This window comes from Pyxicephalus adspersus, chromosome 8 (assembly GCF_032062135.1).
Source record: "Pyxicephalus adspersus chromosome 8, UCB_Pads_2.0, whole genome shotgun sequence".
NCBI classification, from domain to species: domain Eukaryota; kingdom Metazoa; phylum Chordata; class Amphibia; order Anura; family Pyxicephalidae; genus Pyxicephalus; species Pyxicephalus adspersus.
The window spans coordinates 58,436,279-58,456,598 of record NC_092865.1 but is presented as its reverse complement, the minus strand read 5'-3'; the positions used below and the strand labels follow the sequence as shown (position 1 = coordinate 58,456,598).

Here is a 20,320-nt window from a genome sequence, read left to right as displayed (position 1 = left end):
GGATCTGCCTGGGTGGGGGTGATCTTTTTTTGTTTTCCAAGAACTAAAACAGATTTATAGCTTTTGGTTTTTACAGGTTTATAACTGAATATTGTGTTCTACTCAGGGCAGCTCTGGGCCTTTGTAACCTCCTATAAACATGTTCTTTTTCCACTATTTGCCATCTTCAGGCCGTCAAGTTACCCAGCGCAGCACAGCGGTAATGCTCCCAACGGCTCACCATCGGTGCACGAGTCTCAACCAGTCGTACCTGCAGCTGAGCCGACCTCCCGCTTGTCTAGCGATGAGGGTGAAGGAGATGAAAAGGAGGAACCCGCTGAAAAACTGGACTGTCATTACTCAGACCACCACCCTCGGCCTGCAGCTGTAAGTATGGATAAATCAAAATTTATTAGAACTCTTCACCAAACTCTTCTACAATTGGTTAAGCAGAGAATTTAGTTTGTAGGATACATAGTTGCAGATGATAATGAAAACCTTTTTATGGTTTCTTACATTTAAAGTTGAGACTATATTATATTTAGCAGTCAGCTAGTCCTGAGTTTTTGTAATGTTCACTTCTTCATCAATTACCTTTCTCAAGTATACCTTCAGTTTTACCTTAGTTACATTTATTATGGGCATCCACTGGTGATGAAACAAGTTACATCATCCTAAAACCCAGTTCAATCTTCTGCATCTTAAAGCTGAACTAAACTGAATAATAAAAAGATTAAAATCCCGCAGAACCCTCCTGCAGTGAGAGACCCGCTTATGTCCGCTTTAAAATTGTTTGGTGAATACTAAAAATCAAACTCTTCTTTTTTTTTTTGCTTTAAGTGTAGCAAACAGTCTTTAACCGCTAAAAACTGAACCACATTGCAGCTGCACAGAAACAGCATTCCAGTAGGAATCAAGAGAATCCTGACTCAACAGTGTTAATCAGAGCAATAATATGTTGCTTCAGTTTAGGTGTCCCCCTGCATTTTTTCAAAAACAACTTTTGGTTTGGTTCACTTTTTCATTGCACATTTTTTAATTCCAATAATAAATATAATGTTATAAAACATTTTAGTCTAACTACTGGTTGTAGTGACACAAAAAACGTTTGTCCTTCAAGCTTCTGAGAATACCAGCTGGATTCTCACAAGCAGTTGGTTCATTAATTTAATAAGTGTTTCTATGCTTTTCTGGGTCAATCTCCTGTTATCTGAATAGCAACTTTAAAAAGTGTTCGTAACTAGGCTGGAAAGCCTCCAGCAGCTTAACTCCCAGGAAACCTCACTTTCCATTTACCTCTTTTCTTGTTAGATAAATTATCAGTGATTCATGTAGAGTATAGGGGGGGATTGGTCTCTAATTGACAAGCTCTGTCCACATTTGAGAGGCCGTGAGAACAACAAACCTAAATTAGGTTATGGTTTTTAGGTTTTTTTTTTCATTTTATTAGGTTTTGTTTAAGGAAGAATTTAAAAAAAGTGGTACAAAGAAAAAAATTTACTTTTACAAAGTTCCAGCTTTCTGCCTTCACCATATTATTGGTTGGTGGGTCACTCATGACATTGAAAGACGTACAAGACTCGGTACTAAGTCAACAAACCAGAGTTCCCTAGGTATTGGGAAAATACCAAAAGCTACATGTTAGAAACTAAAACCAAATGTTTTCCTTTAATATGTACAGAATGATGGGAATTTAAAGATTGTGTACTTTGAAGTAATTTTTTCTCTTTTTTTCTCTTTACAGTTTTGCTCGTTTGGTAGCAGACAGATTGGGAGGGGGTATTATGTTTTTGACAAGCGGTGGGACCACATCCGATGTGCACTTAACTTCATGGTGGACAAACATCTAAACTCCCAGATGTGGAGGTAGGTGAATGCTAAACTAATTTTATGTCTTTTCTGCAGCAGCATTACCGATATATAGTATCCGCCAGTTGGATCAGGGACTAGTGAAACGATTGGTCTACCCAAAAGTGACTGCAGTAAAACACCCAATGGCATTATGTTTTTAGCTGATGGCAGAATAAAGTGGAGGTGATCAATGAGAGCGCTTGTGATAAGTGGGGAGAGGTTCAACCTTTTTATTGTAGGTCAGTGGGTGCCGTGCTTATTGGTGGTCAGCAGGAGAGCTACCTACTATAAATTGTGTTTAGCGTGAGGGATCTCTCTTACATTGGTCAGTGAGAGTAAGAATGCTAGATTACAGGGTTTCTTGGTAGAAATCCCCCCTTGAATTAGTGATCCATGAGAAGAATGCCCCTAAGATGGCTAAAAAGATCACTGCCATTTGTAGTTGCTATATAAAAGAGAAAAAAAAGTTGCCCTGGTCCCACACTGTTGGCTTTGCTGATTAATTTTCACCCTGGGACTATACAGGTACTGTCAATTGGGAGGACATTCTGACTCCCCTTAAGTAACCCCTAGCAAACTCGGGAGGAATCCTGGTATCTAGTAAGGCCTCCTTTGGTTTATTTTTCATCGGAAAAAATAGTACTGGCACCATTTATTACCTTCACCTGCTTCCTAATCCATGTATGTTTTGCTCATATGATTAAGGCATACCCTTTTCCTTCACGTATCCTATAGACATAGCATGAAATCCACGCAAACATGGGGAGAACCGGCAACTCCATGCAGCCTTATTTTTTGTGGCTGTCAATTGTATATTTGACCCATCTCTTTAGAAGCATGTAAGCATTCTCCAGTGTTTACATGGAGCCCAGTGGACAATTACTTAGACACTGTTTCTATGGACAGACAAGTGAGGTCTTGGCGATAGAAAAGGACCTCTGGGACCCTCAGTTTATTTTTACACTGTGTTTGAAGGTTCTCTTTACTTGCTCCTAACAAGTGCATTTCTCCTCCCAGTGTGTACCCATAGCTTTATCATTGCATGTACAGTTTGAGTCACGGGGCTCAAACATTTAGTGTTTTCAGGTCTGTCGCTCTATAATGAAAACAGGTTGTCATCCATTTTAGCAGCTCTGTGCAAATGTTTTATAAACTAAGATATGATGTAGCAGTGATTTGCACCACATGAGTTTACCTAAAAGGTGAGAAAGCTTCAGATACATTTTAACAATGCAGGTGAGTAGTGATTGCTGCATCAATCATTGGAGATCTGGTATGCACTTGGTAAAGATGGGTCAGTGGCTCATTAAGTGGTGTGGGAAGGATAGCGGGGCACCCTAAAAAAAAGGAGCCATAATGACAGTCTCTTTTTTTAACCTAACATATTCTTTGTGTTACCAAACTGTTCCCCCTCCATTCCTCACTAACTGTTGAATGAGATTTACTAAAGCATAGTAAACCTGTGTATTTTACACACACCCCGTCATGTGCTATATTTATTTTGTTTTTCTAATTCCCCAACAGGTGATTGGTTGTTTAAAAGAGAAAAGTCAAGTTACCAAGCTTGTGTCAATATGTTTATATAAGTAAAAAGTATAGAAGCGTACTTGTTCTGTAGTTATTAAATCAGTGACTTTCAAATGGCTGGCAATGAGAAAAAATCAACTTTAGCATAGTCAGTTGATAGGTAAAGTAGAGACACCCAATTGGGGGGCCTGTAGTTGCTTTTGGCCAAATGTCAGGGCTTATTCACATTGGTAGCTCTCCATGCATTTTGAATATTTTTTTCAATGCAGGCAAAATGCGTTGACCGCTTTCCTCAGTGTGGGTCCAGCACAGTGTACTGGAAAAATAGCTTGTGCTAAAAAGTTTGGGGGTTTACAAAAATGCGATTCAAAAAAACTTTAAAACCATTTTTGTAGCTGTTAAGATGATAGGACAGTGGCAGATTAAATAAGGTCAAGTAGCATGTAGCCCACTTTTATATTAAATGTACAGTTTTATTATTATAATAGCTAAAATGTTTTTTTGCACAGTAAATATGAAATATTGCTTAATAATACTATGCCAATTGCTACAGAATTCATCACATTTGTGACTCAAGTGTGTCAAACTCGGTTGCCATGCAAGATTTCAGGCCACGGTTAAAGTTACAGTTAACACAGTTAAACCTATCTTTAGTCACATGTAAACTTATTGGAGTTAAACATAATTCCAAGGAATGGGGGCTTTTTTAAGGGGTTAGATTTAACACCCATCTTGGGTTAAATATGCTTAACACGAACCTGTACTTGTGCATGCAGCGAAACGCAAATGGTTCAGGTAATGGCCGCCCTCTGCTGATGCACCTACTCATCTACTTTTCACCCCCCTGCCAGGAGAGAAGCTTAGAGCTGCACGGGTGATTTTGTAATTTTGTTCTTTTTCTTAGATGCCATTTGTGTAGCTTACTGCATAGGCAGCCATTTGTTCTGTTTTGCAATCGTTTTCTACACCTGGTAATTGAATGTAGCTGTTTTAGTAGAAGGATTGAACTATTGAAACTCGGTGTAGTTCTAGCCTGTTCAGGTAAATGCCAGGCAGTAATAAATCTCTTCTACAAGAGATTAAAAAGTCCTGTGTGGCCCTTAGGCCTCTGTGTGTTCTAAGTTATGACTTTGCGCACGTAAAGGGCTGGGGGACTCATTTCTAGACCCAGTTTTGACAGTACTAAATGTATGAGCACCAGAACTGGCATGTGAGAGCGAGCGAGTCACATGCTCCCCATACCTGTAGGAGATGAGTAGGTGCAGGTGGGAAGGGTGGCATAGGTAATGCACAGATTCAATTTTAAACTTTTCCATATCTGGATCATATTTGCAACAGTTAGAATCTGTCAGAGTTTTATCGTTGTGGTGAGATTTCCACCGATGGGCCATTTGCCCTGGGCCATTGGGGTGAAAGTGAAGAAAAATACAAAATGTATATGTCTTTCGCCAAAACAGGAATGAGGGAATGTTTTTTTTCAATGAGGCACAGTTGTTATGGTAACAGCTATGAAAGGTTTTTTAACCTCAAGAGTGCCCTTTATTTTGTCTCTCGACACAGGAAATGAGGAGAAATTTACTAATGAAGAGAGTAAAAAAAAAGGTTTAAACCTTCATAATAAATATCATTTTGAATGAAAGCATTGTTTTTTATGAATAGCACATCTTTGCATGCAGTGACGCATGTTCTTTTCTGTCTTGCCAGGAAAATTCCTCCAGCCTCAAGCAGTTCATCCATGCATGCTCCGCACCGGACCAGCACAAACTCTGTGTCTGTGTCGCAGAGTATGAACAACACTGGTTTTCTCCCGCCCAGCACAGTTACCTCTCCCCAGGCTCCCGTCACCTCTCCCAGTACGTCTGTGGACAAAGTCCCTCCCCAAGGAACTACACTAAACATTCACACTGCAACCGAAGCCACCAGTAGTATGCAAGCCAGACAAGTGTCTTCTTCTTCTTCAGCATCCACACCGTCAGTGCTTTCCTCATCGCCTAGCCCAGTCTCCAGCAAACCTCAAAAGTTAAAATCCAATAAGGCTGTGAAACCTAAGGAATCCCCCGCCAGCAGCACGAACTGCAGTAATACTAACAGCAGCAGCAGTGGCTCAGGAAAGAAAAAGAAAACCAACTCCCCACCCCAGCTGCTAGCGCCTCCCCCTTCTCATTCCACTGAGTCCTTTCGGAAAAACTGTGTAGCGAACTCTGGCACATACCACTCCCCTGGCACGACCTTGTCTCAGCATGGCAGCCCGCACAGCGTCGGCCTCAACTTTGTGAACAATCGATCTGCGAGTCTTAAACACGACCAATCAGGGAGGGGTCCCCCAAGCGGGAACCCTGCGGAATCGATAAAGCGCATGAGCGTGGTCATGAACAGCAGTGACTCCACGCTCTCGCTGGGGCCCTTCGTTCACCAGGCTGGCGGCGACCAAGCTGTGAACTCTCACAATGCGTTTCCCCATTCGCGTGTTTCTCTGGACAAAATGACAGGGAAAAAGCGCAAGTGCTCCGCGGGGCCCAGCAGCATCACCAACAACAGCAGCAAGTCCAGTAAGGTTGCCAAACTGCCGCCAGTCAACAACATACACTCAAAACACAATAGTGGGATTTCAGGAACGCCGACGCTGGCCAATAATTTACTGCGGCATCAGGTGAGCTGGTAACGTTTAACTAGCTTGACAACTCCATATTTTATTTGTATAACTAAAAAGATTTTTATTGTATAATTTTAAGGACTTTTATAAGACTTTCATTTGAACTTTTACTTATTAACTATCCTATTTCTTTATTAAAAATATGAAAAAAACCACATTCTTTCCCTCTGATAACAATTTTACAAGATAGGAAATTAGGAAAAATCCAAACACAAACAAAAAATAAATCTAACTTTTTGGATAGCCGTGAAATCTTAGCATGCTTTCTGTTTTAGCAAGACTGATACCTGTGCAGCCTAAACGTGCTAGGGCTCATCTGTAGGATGAAGGCTTTTACTTTTATGTCCCTAAAGCCTCCAGTCTACATATGATCATCAATATTCTCCCCAGAATATTTTTAAGCTGGGTGGGAAGAAGCTGTAGGAAGGTGGCCCCCGGTATTGTCACCTAACTTTTCCCTAACCACCCACTAACGGCCAAGTGGTTTATTGAAAAGTGCTGGGTGGTGCAACCAGCTAAAAATGCCTGAGGAGAACACAGATCATTGCTTACTATGATTGTAAAGTTGAAAAGCAATCCCATGGGTAACCACCAAAGATTGGGAACCAAACCAGTGACAGTAGGGAATGAGAGCAAGCAGCCATGCAAAGTGTCACCTGCTGGTTGCAAAAGAAGCCCATTTTCTAACAGAGGGAGGCTGATGTTATAGTTTTTGGCTGACCATATTGCCATATTTAACAATTACAGTTCAAGTCTCTGACCCAAGGGTATCACTGGAGGGGTCACCAGTAAGGAAGTGTTTACCTATATCAGACATTCTTTGTAACATGGGGGAACCTTTAAAATAACTTTCAGGTCTTAGGGCACTCCTATAATTACTATATCCTCAGTTCCCAGTATATTTGTGCAGTGATCATTAGGAAGAATGCCTTTTTAAATTGCTCATCAGTGGGAAAAATGTCACCCTAATAAATAACTAAAAAGCTCATTGGTGTTACTTTAACTGACCCGAAAGGCACAAATTGCTTTTTGCTTAAGGAACCCCCAGCAATTTTTGGAGGAACCCCAGAGAAACATTAAAAAAAATATTGATTGGATTGTTCAATGTTTTTGTAGGGGAATTGCTGGAACCTAAAGCGATCGTTCTAGGGCAGATGTTGTCCTCTTACCCTTTATTCACCGTCCAAAAGAAAACCATATAATTTCTCAGCCTGGTTATATCATTTGGGAATAGTAAAGCCTGGGAGCTCAGATTCCAAAGAGAATTATTTCTGAATTAGTAGAGTTGCCCTTTAAGTCACAAAAAGCAGCTTTGCTAATTGGCTAACATGGCCACAGACGAGCTGAATGATGCGCGTTCTCCATACTGTTACTGGTAGGAAATGGATGATGGCACAGACGATCATCAATCTGACAGCACCGGGAGGAGGGGTTGGTGTGCCTGGCAGCCATCACTATGGTAACCGCTATTTCCCAATGAGCTGAGCAACTATTAACCCATTTCTTCCCAGAGGGGCAGCAGCCAAACATGCTGATCGACAGAACGGTGTAATGGGCGTTAAGCTGCCGGGCAAAACCTTGCGATTAAATGTTCACTAAATGTCGAAAATTCAAAGCATTTCTCATTACAGTGTGCAGAGGATGGGGGAGGTCTTTAGGTTCCAAGCAAGCTATATCTAGACAGCAGGAAAAGGAGAATATTCTCGGCTGGCCATTCACCATGCAATGATTTTGCTTAGGCTTGGCGGGAATTTTTCTGTTAAACATCCAAAAAAACTGAAGCTATGGATTTGTTATGCTCAGTATATCAATCTAGTCAATCGAACGCTTGGGCTTTCTATAATGCAGTGATTTCCCAGTGGAGAATCTTCCAGGTCCATGGGTTTCGATGACAGTAATTGATTCCCACTAGAGAATGTCAGATTCGCTGCTTTATAAATAGACCCCTTGTATTCGATCGACATATTAAGAAATGTTTTTATTATTGTGATATATTTGGTGCAAAGCTGGGAAGCTATTTTCAGATTTGCATGGTTATTGTGAAATTTATTTATGTTTTGCTAAATCCTCCAGATCAGCTTATTTCTACCTTTTTAACACCAGGGAAACCTTGAAATAACTGTCAGGTCTTCAGGGAACCTCTTCTATAATTAATATATCCACAAATCACAGTACATTATTGTGGTGGTCAGTAGGAAGAATTCCTCTTACATTGCTGACCATTGGGAAGAATCCTTACAGATAGCCAAAAAGAGCATTGGTGTCCCTTAAACTGACCTGAGAGCCACAAATTTCTCAAGGAACCCTTAACAACTCTGGTTGAGAAACACCAATCTAGGGTCCCATTTTCAAAGTTAGACACTATGCCCTGCTTGTGCCCTGCAAGTTCTCTCAAAAAAGTTTTCAAGAACCACAGTATCATTATGCCTAATATCATTCCCCCAGCTGGTGATCCACAATGGATGTTGCTAACAGAATGGACCAGTTCAAACCATTGCTTTTTTTTTTTTTTACTGTTTTATATATATATATATACTGTTTTGTATATGGCAAAAATTGTCAGCTAATAATAAGTCACTGTTGTGGAGGCTTGTATGGCTCCTTCAAGACAACTTAGTATCACTTTGTTGGTGAATGTCTACATTCTCTCGTTATAACTACAAATTGTGGCTGGTCGTACGTGGAGTTCTTCCTTCTCTCCTTGTTCCTTACCGGTGTGGATATGATGTGGTGGGATTTCTTTTATTGCATTTGCTGCATAGTGACTTTTCTCTCTTTGTTTCCCATTGCAGCCAAAGGCACGTCCCTGACAGTTAATTGTTACATGAACTGGACAAGTGTGATAACAATCAGCAACCTCCGGCTGGCTGTGTTGGGCTCCAAGATGCCTTTGAGTTTTCTCTAACTCTCTGCGGTCCTCAGGTGTAGAGCGATTCTGGATGCATCAGCCAGGCCAGGATTTTTTTTTTCTGCCCAACTTCCCCCCGAAGCCATGTGTGTAGCAGTCAGTCCCGCGGCCGCTTCTATCAGTGTTAGTGGACTGAGCCTCTTGCTACAAGCCTGTGAGATTTCGATTTGCGTCGATCGCCACCTTTTGTCCTCCAGCCCGGGCAAGAGCAAAAGAGAGTAACTTTCAGACGTCAAACAACGTCCATCAGAGAAGACGCAGTGACCTTAAGAAGAGGAAATATGGCTTTATCCTATAACAGCAATGATCCAGTGATTAACTACTAAAACAAATAGCACAACGACAAGAATAAGAGTTTAATGAACGAGACTTTTGACCGAGCTGGACAGCCTTTCTTTTTTCCAGGTTATACTTGCTAAGAAGCTGTGAGGAGTTTTAACGTCAATAATATTTTCTCAGAAACATTGTCAGATTTTTAGTAAAACAGAAGCATTTTTTTTTTTGTTTTCAGCTTACGCTTAACTTTACTGTGATTGTATTGGTAATGTTTCAGACTAAAAAAACCAAATGATGAGGCAGGCTAATCTAGTTATCTCTCCCAAAGATTGCCATGTGGTTGGTGGCGATTAATCAGTTCATGATGTTTGTTTTCATCTCGTTAGCTGTGCCCCTTCCCCACCATCTATTTTGATACCTTTCATTGGTCAGAGGAGTTCCTCTCCCACTTCCAGCCATCTTGATTCTCTGTCTGAGCAATAGCTTGTTTTTTAAGTGGCGGCCGTTTTGACTTCCCTGTTGGTCAAAGCAAAGTCTTATGGCCCAACTTGGTAGCCATTTTTACCTTATTCTGTCAGAGCAACATGTCTCCAACACTTGCCGTTTTGAATTTTCACTTCTGGTCATGTCGACTGTTTTCTTCAAAATTTTCATAAAGGCAATCTAATTATATTTGTGCTCTGTATTGAGCCAGTTTATGCTTCCAGCAGTTCATTTGCCAAGGCTGTCACTTTTTTCTGGAAAAATTACCAGCTGTAGACTTATTTTATACAATCAGTGTTCTCCCTGGCTTTTTTTAGCTGGACGCACCACCCGGCACTTTTCATTAACCACCCGGCTGTTGTTGGGTGGTTACTGAGAAGTAGGATTACAGTACCGGGTCTGCCACCCACCTACAATTTCTTCCCACCCAGCTTAAAAAATTTCTGGGTTGAGCACTGGTAATATCAATGATTAGTCTAATTTTTAGCAGCAAGGGCACAACTGCTATTGCCACATGACCAAATCCAAGAGTTTGGGTACTGTGTCATCTCTTCTGACGAAAGGGTAGTGTTGTCTCTACAGCTCATATCATTTAATTTGACATTTATGATTTGTTTGTGGGCAGCTACATTCACCCAGATTAAAAACTCCCAGAGTCCCCCTTCTGATGAACCTTTTAGCTTTTTAAAGGACCACTAAATCTTCGATGTTTACATCACCATTGCCGATGATGCTTAAACACGTTTATATATCCCAGTATGAGGAAAATTGAAACATTTAGCATTGTATCTACAGCAGCTGAACGGAAGCTACTGTTCTGATGTCAGTCTTTTTTTTTTTTTTTTCTTTTTTCTTTTTAAGGCAGCTAAAAAGATAGACAAATATCTGTCATTACAGTCACAAATTTATCTCAAATATTATCATTCTTCAATGCTTCTGCATCACTGTATATGAATTGGCAGAGTGCTTAGGGCCATTATAGAGTTCATGTTTCATAAATCGCCCATGCAAAGTTGTCAAATGCAGGTCAAGCCCCGATAAATACAACTTCAGGCATACATTTACTTCAACGTCTTGATATAATCGTTGAGGTTCAGCTCAGTGATTACCAGAAATATGAAGTTGTTGCAATGTTGGCCCTGTTTGCTGATGGGTCGGTGGTGGGGTTGGAAGGGGATAGATCAGGGTGGCCATTTTTGTGTAGCCAAAAAAAGATGGTAAGGCTATACCGGTTTTATATAGAACCTTTAAAGTACAACGCATGCAGTGCATTTCCCAGTCAATACATGCATATTTCCTCCTGTTTTATTCCTTAAAAATGCTGTAAGTACAAAGTTGATCTATTAGAAACCCAGTGAGTTGTAACTTTTTTTCTTTTTTTTTTTTTTGCAAGGCAATACAGTGCTTTGCTGAAAGTCCAAGCTGTATTATCAATGCCTATTATTTCCCAAAATACAGAACACTCTTCTCCATAAGATGATGTTTTACAGTCCTGGACAGGGATGGTGGTCCTGCTTGGGATTTTAGTGCAGCAGGAAGACAAAACCTTGGAAGTATGCATGTGTTGTAAAGATGTATGGCATGTAATTTTATTATTATTGTGTATTTGGCTATTCAGCTAGAGCTGTCCTATGAACCCTGGCTTATACAGTAATTTTATGGACTTGGCTGACAGTAAAAACTATGCTAGGAAGGTGGAGATACATTTTATATAGGTCCCAATGATAGCTTCCTACTTATGGAAGGATCACCTGTATCTGGGGTCAATGGTTGTGTGTTATGTCTGACCATTTTTATGAAAGCCATGCTGGGTGTTAGAGGAGTTTTTCCTTCAGTACATAATAGGCACGAGTCCGGCTTCTATGAATAAAGGCAGAAGGATCTCCTAAATGAAGGAGTACCTGGCCCTGTGACATATCAGTCACATTGCTGGGCTCTCCTCCTGTCGTATTACTTTCTGCTTCAAGAGAGAAAGATCTTCACCAACTGCACACTGCCGCCCTGATCTTTACAAATGTATCGGAAGTGCTGTGCATTGCAAAGCTGGAGGTAAGGTAGATCAGATAGCAATATCTGGTCTCTTTGTGCCTGTAATTCTTTGTAAAGATAAGTAGCCAAGGCAAATCACCAGTGCTTGGATGAAAACCGTGCACTAAGGTGCTAGTTCCAGGGCAGCTCCAATGGTTTAAATTCCGCAAAGTACAGGGCAGTGAATGGCAGTTTTTCAGGGAGTCTAATTAGGTCATTTACCTTGTGAAAGGACTAAAGAGAACCAATCTCTAATAGGTTTGGCACTAAGGCCACGCATCTACACAGAGGGGGAGTAAATAACAGGACAATTTATGTCTGAAGGTTTTCTCATCTAGGTCAACCATACAGAACAAATTCAATAACAAACCACTGCTAGCAACAGGACAGACAGAATATTACAGGTTGCAGTAATAAGATCGTGAGCAAGGCTTTAGATTATTACTAATGCAAATTTCTCCCCTAACATCACTTGCAAAAGACCTTTTGTTTTTAACTGTCATGTATCCGATTACCCCTCTGTTCCCAGGCATTTCACACTCCTGGATGTGCAGATTCTTTAGGCAGCTGTAGCTTGAACAGAATAATAGGTGGAGAAATAGCTGGTAGGACAGGTGTGTAAAAGTCTATTTTTCCATGTAGCGTGCTTAAAGGGCTATAAAATGGGGCCCCATTGCTTTATTTATTCTGATACTGTGTTATATCTGCAGGGCAGAACAGTTGATATAAGTATGAATAATGGGCAATAATCTTGTGGCATACCAGTGAAATCATTGTACCAGTGAACAGTAGGGATTTATGATTGTTTTCAATTGGTCCAGTTAGGCAATTCGGACTTTTTGGACATCCTGGTTCAGCTTCTTGCTTTTAGGGTCTTTATGGAAGATTGCAAAATGTGAAGAATCATCTCATTGGTTGCAGGAGAGGATTAGGAGGAACTATTCCGATAGGCTGTTTCTTAATAATGGGTATTTGTAGAAGCTGAGATTCATGTATGAAGTCATTTGTAAGGATCAGTGCTTCTTTTCCCCTTTCATTCTTATTATATAAAAGTAAAAAGAAGGTAAGATTATAGGACAGGGGAGCCACTGCCCACTCCTAACAGAGATGGCTCACCATTAGCTTATGACCATCATTACAATTGTTCCAAGCCTTGGAAATTGGTGTCTCTTGGCATCCCATTGGAATGAAAGCCAACCTTTAATTCTCAGAACCACACAAAATTTATCGGACGTCTTCTCTCCTGCGTTAGCACCTCTGTCGTTATACATCTAGCTGGGAATCATTAGTTTATTTTGAAATGCCAAACTCTTAGGGTTTTTATTCCTTATGTTTTTTCAGCCTCTTAAAACAAGTGCAAGTTTCTTCAAAATAATTCCATGGTTTCTTATGAATGGGTTTCTTTGTTAGCCATAAATCTTAAGTACACACGCTGAAAAAAAAAAAGTAAAATTCTGTATAGACCGCACCAATCTGTTCTTTGGGGGAAAGCGAAAGGCATAATAGAAAATAATGGCGGTCCAACAGGGTGAATCACTGTGACGGGGGCCAAAAACAAATGTGTACAAGTCTAAAAATGGAAAGTTGCCCCAATGGGATTACCATCGTGGAAGAACTTGCTATTGTTTTAAGCTATAATGGTGTTAAATTAGGAATTCTACAGCTTTAATAGTTTTCATATTACATGTTAAGATTCCAATTATGCTTCCTTCATACCGCTATAAGCCAAACTCTTTGGCCCATTGAAGCTTGTAACTGACCCCTATGCTTGCCGGGCAAATCTAAACAAACCACTGACCGTTCAAGTCAGTAGGGGGCGCATACCTTGCTACCTAACAAATTTCTTATTCGTCTGTCCACAAAAAAAAAACCCATACCATTCTCTACAATGTGGCAGTATGATTGTATTATAGAGCTATTCCTTAAAACTCCTACTGTTTCTTTACCTGAAGTATAAAAAATTAAATTACTATAAGTTTAAAAACAAAAAACAAAAAAAAATTTAAAAACCCTACTTTTTGTATCTTTATTTTGGAATTTCTTCTATCGTATGAAAAAAAAATTGAAGTATCCCTATTTCAAGAAACGTATTTTGTTAAAAAAAAGAAAATGATTGTACATATTGAAATATGTATTTTTGCACAGGTCTTTTTTGTTTTTATTTTTTGTTTTTTGTTTTTTTTTTCCTTATATCCAGTTTTGGTACAATGGAGATCATCTAATATTTATTTGTTAATAAAAAAAAATACCTTTTATGATTTGAAGTGATTTCACTGCCAAGCCTATATTCTGACATGCCTAAGTGTAACCATTTGAAGGGATTCCTCCTTTTGCAAATCCTGGGTTCCGTTTCTCGGTGTCTGTGGAGTGGATTATTATTAATTGTATGCCATGCTAATTAGTTGCCTAAAGCAGTGAGTTTATGCTGTAGCTAAGGGGCTATATATGTTTTTTTTTTTTTCTTTGAATAACTTTGTTCTATACCTGTGTGCAAACGAGGGCACATCTGTGCCTGCGTGTGGTTTAAAGACTCAATAGACCTAAAAACCTACAGAGGAAAATGAAAAGTGCCTGGTTCTAGTTTCCAAGCTGTACTCTTTTTAGCTTTTTCCTTAACACTTGAATGTTCAGTTGTGTTTTTGTTTTATTTTATTCTTTTTTTTTTTTCCAGAGCATTTTGTTTTTAATTACAGATTTTTAAAAAAATTGTGCTACAGGCAACGAGATAGAACTACGTATGACAGCATTTTAAAAAAAAAAACGCCCATTTTGCCGAAGGGACCAGACCGGCCTCTATGGCAATGGGTTAAATTTGGTTACTCCATTCTGTTCCTCCCCCTTACCTGTCACAGCGCAGGTACTTTGACGTCAAGGTTGGCGACCAACGTGTATGTATAGCGTAGCTATTGTTTTAGAAGTAAGGAAAAAGTGGTTTATTTAATAAAGAAATGCATTACAGATTTAAAAAAAAAATGTAAAAAAAATATTTTTTATAAAAAAAAATTGATTACAAAAAAAAGCCAGATACCTCGTGGAACCTGAATATATATCAGAATTCCAAATGGAATGTCGTTATTTGAACGATGTCTTCCTCCGAGTTCCCTTTGCCAAGGAATTTTTCTGGTCCCTTTGGCCTCGCTTGTTGTAGATGATGAAAAGGCGGTCAACTTGCAACATGAAGGCAGACATCTTGTGAGCTGGTTCAAGGTGTATGGGAATGCATCCTTGGTGAAGGGTTCTGAATAATCAATTTGGAGGTAAAAACGCCTCTGAATCAATAGGCAGCATTCTTTTCACCGAGAATTGACCTCACAAATGGCTGCTATCTTTGGATATGTGGTTGACAGGCTATTTTGATGTATGGTTTGGGTGCGCTGCTTCAGTCCTAGTCAGCCTTAATTCCCAAATGCGTTAGTACCAGTTTCTCTCGAATGATAATCACCAGGGTGAGATATAGAGATAAAAATGAAGGCTACCTAACCTAAAAATACCAAATGCCTATCTATGACTTCAACACCAATTAGTCATTTGGAACATGGGCCACAACTTCTGATCTTGGCGTTGCCACCTAACTATAATATTGTACCAGCTGAGCAAAAAAATTGGACATAATATAAGAAAAGGTAACTCTAGTATTGAGACCATTGGATCATCCAGACACCTGGCCAATAGCAACCTTTATCGGCCATTAAAAAATCATTCCACCACCATTTTAGTCGTTAATTAGTAAGTTGAATCCTCATTTCATAAAATGTCTTGTGATCTCTGGTGACAACCAAAGTTTCTGAATCTGCTTCATCTTCCTTAGAATCTCACTCTTGCAGTGGAAGTCAGTGTCCTCCATATCTCAAAAACTTGGAGAGTTGGACCTCTCTGGTAACGGCCACTTAAAATGGGCAGAGTTGGGAACTTGGTAGTCTTGGAGTCCCTTAGACTTAAAATGAAATTGTTGGTTTTACAAATTCTCCAGCATCTACCAATGGTAGGATGACCTTTGGTAAGAGTATGGAGACTATTTCTGCCTGTTTTTCTAGTTTTTGTTTCATTGGGTAGATTTCCCCCATTTTTCCTGAGTGATAGGCCATATATGTCTTGAATGCCCCTTTTTCTTTCTAGGTGACCAGGACAAGAAGTTCTCTTGGTGAAGTTCTTCTTGGCTCAATAAGTGAAAGGCTCTCTCCCTAGTGAGGGTGAAAGACCACAATATTAGATTATTGCTATTCCCCACCTATAAAGCAAGCTGTAGGTAACCTAAAATGATTGTGTGGCCCTCAAGGACTGAAGCATTGCAGCCCCAATGTACCGGGTCAGGGTGAAGGCCAACAGATGGACCTTAAACCCCATGGAATTAAGAAGATAACAGCTTAGGATGACGTTATGTACAAACTTTGCATTACAGGATAACACAAGCACTACAGGTTGTCAATGTGAATGTAGTTCTTGGAAAGCAACTCGCTCTGTCTATTTTTTTTTCTTTTCTGTAAAATGTGTGAATAGTTTGATAATTTGTACACATAATCAGGAGCATCTGATCAGCTGGACTTTTGGCTGCTGTTTAGCTCATGAACAAACCAATGTCATGGGATAGTAAAAAAAAAACAAACAAAAAATTACTTTGGATATTTAAAAGAAAAAAATATATAGTTATTTGTTTTGTAACAAGTTTATGTAAATAAAATAATTTATACTATTTATAAGAAAACAAAATTGTGCTTTGCTTTATGAGAGGATATCTAGTTTGTTGAACAAACGTGTTACTTAGATAAGGCAATAAATGTAGGAATGTTTATTAAACGAAGCCATCACTTGTTATTGCTGATAATAAGAGGGGGGAGTACACAGAGGTAAATATGAGACTGCTATAGGGAACTGCTCACTGGTATTTGTTGGAAGCTGTGGCAAGTCCAATAGAGCCCCCTCATTTCCTGGCTGGAGGACAGCCCTTTGCCTACCAAACTTACAGGCCCACCCCTTCCATTCATTGGATTTCAGTTCTGCCAATCACAGAGGCTCAGCATCACATGCCTGCATTGCATGGAGCAGCACAGATAGCCATTGATGATGACACTGGGTCTAATATAATACTATAAAGAACCCAGCAAAGTTTTTTGCAATCATTAGCCCGATTATTAGGAAAGAAATGATGAACCAAGGAAGGGAAAATATTACCAGAATATAATGGACATTTTATATATATTGAATCTTTATTACTACAGCTGCATTTTAAAGTATTGAATGGAGTCCGGAAAGTGCTGTCAGTAAGGCCCTTGGGTTCTTACACCCATTATTTTTCCGTGGAGATTATAGTTACAAGAAGTCATTAGAAATTAGGACTACAGCGTAGAGCTTTAAATGAGAACAACTGGTTGGTTATTGGGTAGGACAAACTATCCTAACCAAATAACCACAGGAAAAACAATCCTCAAAATGACAATAGTATACTTTGCATCTGACTGTCCAAATTTACAATGGTTCATTTGGATCAGTGTTTTAACATGGAACCCTTGAAATATAATTTCCAGGTCTCAGGGAACCCCTTTTATAATTACTGTATCCACAGCTCACAATATATTATTGTGCTGGTCAGTGGGAAGAACATCACCTTTAGAGATAGCCAAAAAGATCATTGGTGTCACTTAAACTAACCTAAGAGGCACAAAATACTCAAGGGGTTTTGCAGCATCCTGGTCGAGAAACACTGGTTTGCATTCTAAACCTTTAAAAATTGATGGTGGAACCGATTCAACAATCGTGTATTTGAGTCTGTAGTTGGATATAGCTAAAGCAATTGTTTCTTCTGCAGGAGAATCTTCAGCCTCTCAAGACGTAGGTGGCTGCCATACCGATCTGTTAGGACTTTTGGCAGATGCTTCTTGAGTTACCAGATTGTCAGGATCTCCTGTCCCAAGGAGCGATTTACCATCCTACATTGAAGTCCAGATTTTGGAACACACCTTTGAATCTGTGACTCCTACAATGCTTCTACAACCTACTTCATGTGAGCTTAGGGAGTCTCATTCTAGGAATTTCTCTGAGCCAAATATTTTACTTCCTGTAGCTCGGTCTGGACCATCATATGGCTACTAAAACCCTTAAGTACCAGATTTCTGCATTTTGTTTCACAGATCATCAACCTGGGGGTAATTTCCCCTATGACTTTGTGAGATGTAAACCTTGCTTTGTCTGCACCTTAAAATCAACCATTTAAACCCATCAGAGATATTGTTTTTTCTGATTTTACAAGGAGATATTCTTTGGTGTGTGTCTGAACTGACAGGTCTTTGTCACAAGGAACTTTCACCAGTCTTATGAAAGGTAAAGGAGGTGTTGAGATGTAGAACTTTCTCTTGAACAAAGAAAATTCTTCCACCAGATCATTTTTGTTCTGCCTCTCTTTTTTTTTTTTTTTTTTTTTTTTTTTTTTTACTTCAGTTCATTCTAAAGAAATCTCCTTCGGTTGTCTAGATTTGGTTCAGGTTGTGAGGGTTATCCCTCACTGCTTCTTACTAGTTATCATAGATGGACCCTTCAAAGATATTTCTCGGTAAACAATCATCAAAACCTGTGGTCTTAAGGAATCAACTCCAACTCAGTGTTTGCCAACTAGGATTTTGTGGAACTCTACGGTTTTTAGAGCAATTTGTGCCTATCAGAATAACTGATGCCAAAAATATTTGTTGTTTTCTTACCACCAAGAGTGCCCCAGGTTGGCACACACTAAATGATGCTGCAAAGACCCCCAACATTTAAAAGTATTATAGGCACTATGTAGATGAGTTTTTAGATGGATGCAAACATTATGTATGTAAAAGGTTTTTATTTTATTGTAAAGATTAATCATATCTACATTAAAGTTTTAGAAGACACAATACATTTACACCATATCAAAATCACCTAAGTATACAGCTATGTACATGTTTAATTTTCCTAATTTATTATATATGATTCTGATATATCAAACATGTAAATAACTGTATACTTAGGTGGTTTTGTTATGGAGAAAATGTATTGTGTCTTTTAAAAATATAATGAATATGTTAAATGTTTTATGGTAAATAATTTCAATAAAATAAAAACGTTTAACATATTATGTTGGCATCCATCTAAAAACTCCTCTACAGAGTGCCTATTGAGAATATTACTTATAATTGTTTTGTTACGTATGCGTTTTTTAAACTTTAGTTGGACATCCATAATTTCAAATACTTTATGAATTTCCTAATAGAAGAGAGCGAGCTATCACTGTAAAATAATTTTCTTGGCGTCTATTGAGAGACACAGAATCCTTCCTCTCTTTGTTTATATTCATACTCTCTGTACTACATTGCAAAAAAAAAAAAAAAAACACTTGGGCATGCTGGTATTAGAGGAGAGAGTTGTTATCCAGGACTGGCCACTAATTTATTTTGTGTGCCAGTGTCCAATCCTCAGGCGACAGGAAACCCTGGTGCTGAAGGACTTCCCATGTCTCCTAATGGACCCCAAGAAAACAATTTTACATTGCGTACAAAAAAAACTTAATAATTGGTTGCCCCTTTTTCTTCTGTATTCTGTGCTTCCTTCATCCAACCCCTATAAAATTTTAATTATAATTCTAATTATGTGATAAAAATTAAAGAGAGGCCCTTCCACCTTGAAGTTTGAGAAACTCTACATTAATCTCTACAGGACAGAATCAGGTAAATGCATGTGGTCATGTTTGTATTATCCTTTTATTGTATATACAGATAAGCTGCAGGAAACTGCATTTTCTCAACTCCTTTCAAAGAAAATCTGTCCAAATAGAAAAAGGTGGCTGTCATCCTTAAAATGATTTTTAAAGGAGCAGGCTTTAGGGTCATCATTATGATGCATATTTCTATATTTACACATTCCTTAAAATACCAATAGAACCCCAATACACAACTTTCAAATGCAGAAACAGGTGCATGCCATTGTCCATTAACAGTATCTATCTGCACCACAAACAGATGTAAAGTGTCAGTATGCTGCCCTGATTGGTTTAAGCAAGTGAAAGCTGGTTATGTGACCAGTATAAGTTATTAGCATAGTGTTTGGGGTTTAGTTTTCTATTGGAATTGTATGGCCCTCCCTTCCAACAGCAGCTCCTCAATGGACTGGTAGCTGCCTGATGGTCTATACCAGGGCTGACCAACGCCAATTCCCAGGTATTTCATATAAGTTATTCTCTGCTTCATTGCTAACTATTCCTTATTGAAATACTAAAAATGTTTGTTTGTGAATCCTGGACCTCAAGGACTGGAGTTGGACAGCTGATGTATATAGTCTATATTTGTGTTTAAGAGACTGCATTCTAAAATATTATCACCACTGTACAATCTTTAATTATATGGTACACACACTAGAGCACTCAGGGTCATGCTTATCACTAACAATCCAAAAGTGATTAGTGGAAAAGCAGGATGTGATTTTTCTTATTTTACAAATGTCACAAGCCAGATTATTAAAAAAAAAAAAAATTATGCTGAGAATAAGTTCTTTCACTTTGCTTTAGTTAGATTGCCCATGGATCAGTTGTCATAAACCCTGCTACATACTTACCTTGACAATCACATCTAGAGATCAACAGAAGAATACTGAACAATGTCTGCCTG

General features: G+C 39.0%; 1 protein-coding gene across 2 annotated transcripts in view; it reads left to right on the top strand.

The window, feature by feature from the left end:
- Positions 1-16,412, top strand: part of ATXN7 (ataxin 7) — a 63,196-nt gene extending 46,784 nt beyond the window's left edge. For both annotated transcript variants that reach the window (XM_072420817.1, XM_072420816.1), the window contains 4 exons: positions 171-366; positions 1,724-1,845; positions 5,062-6,007; positions 8,803-16,412. In XM_072420817.1, the coding sequence (XP_072276918.1) occupies positions 171-366; positions 1,724-1,845; positions 5,062-6,007; positions 8,803-8,820 (1,282 nt within the window). In that variant the 3' untranslated portion in view covers positions 8,821-16,412. The remainder of the gene's footprint in view (positions 1-170; positions 367-1,723; positions 1,846-5,061; positions 6,008-8,802) is intronic.
- The last annotated feature ends 3,908 nt before the right edge of the window (positions 16,413-20,320 follow it).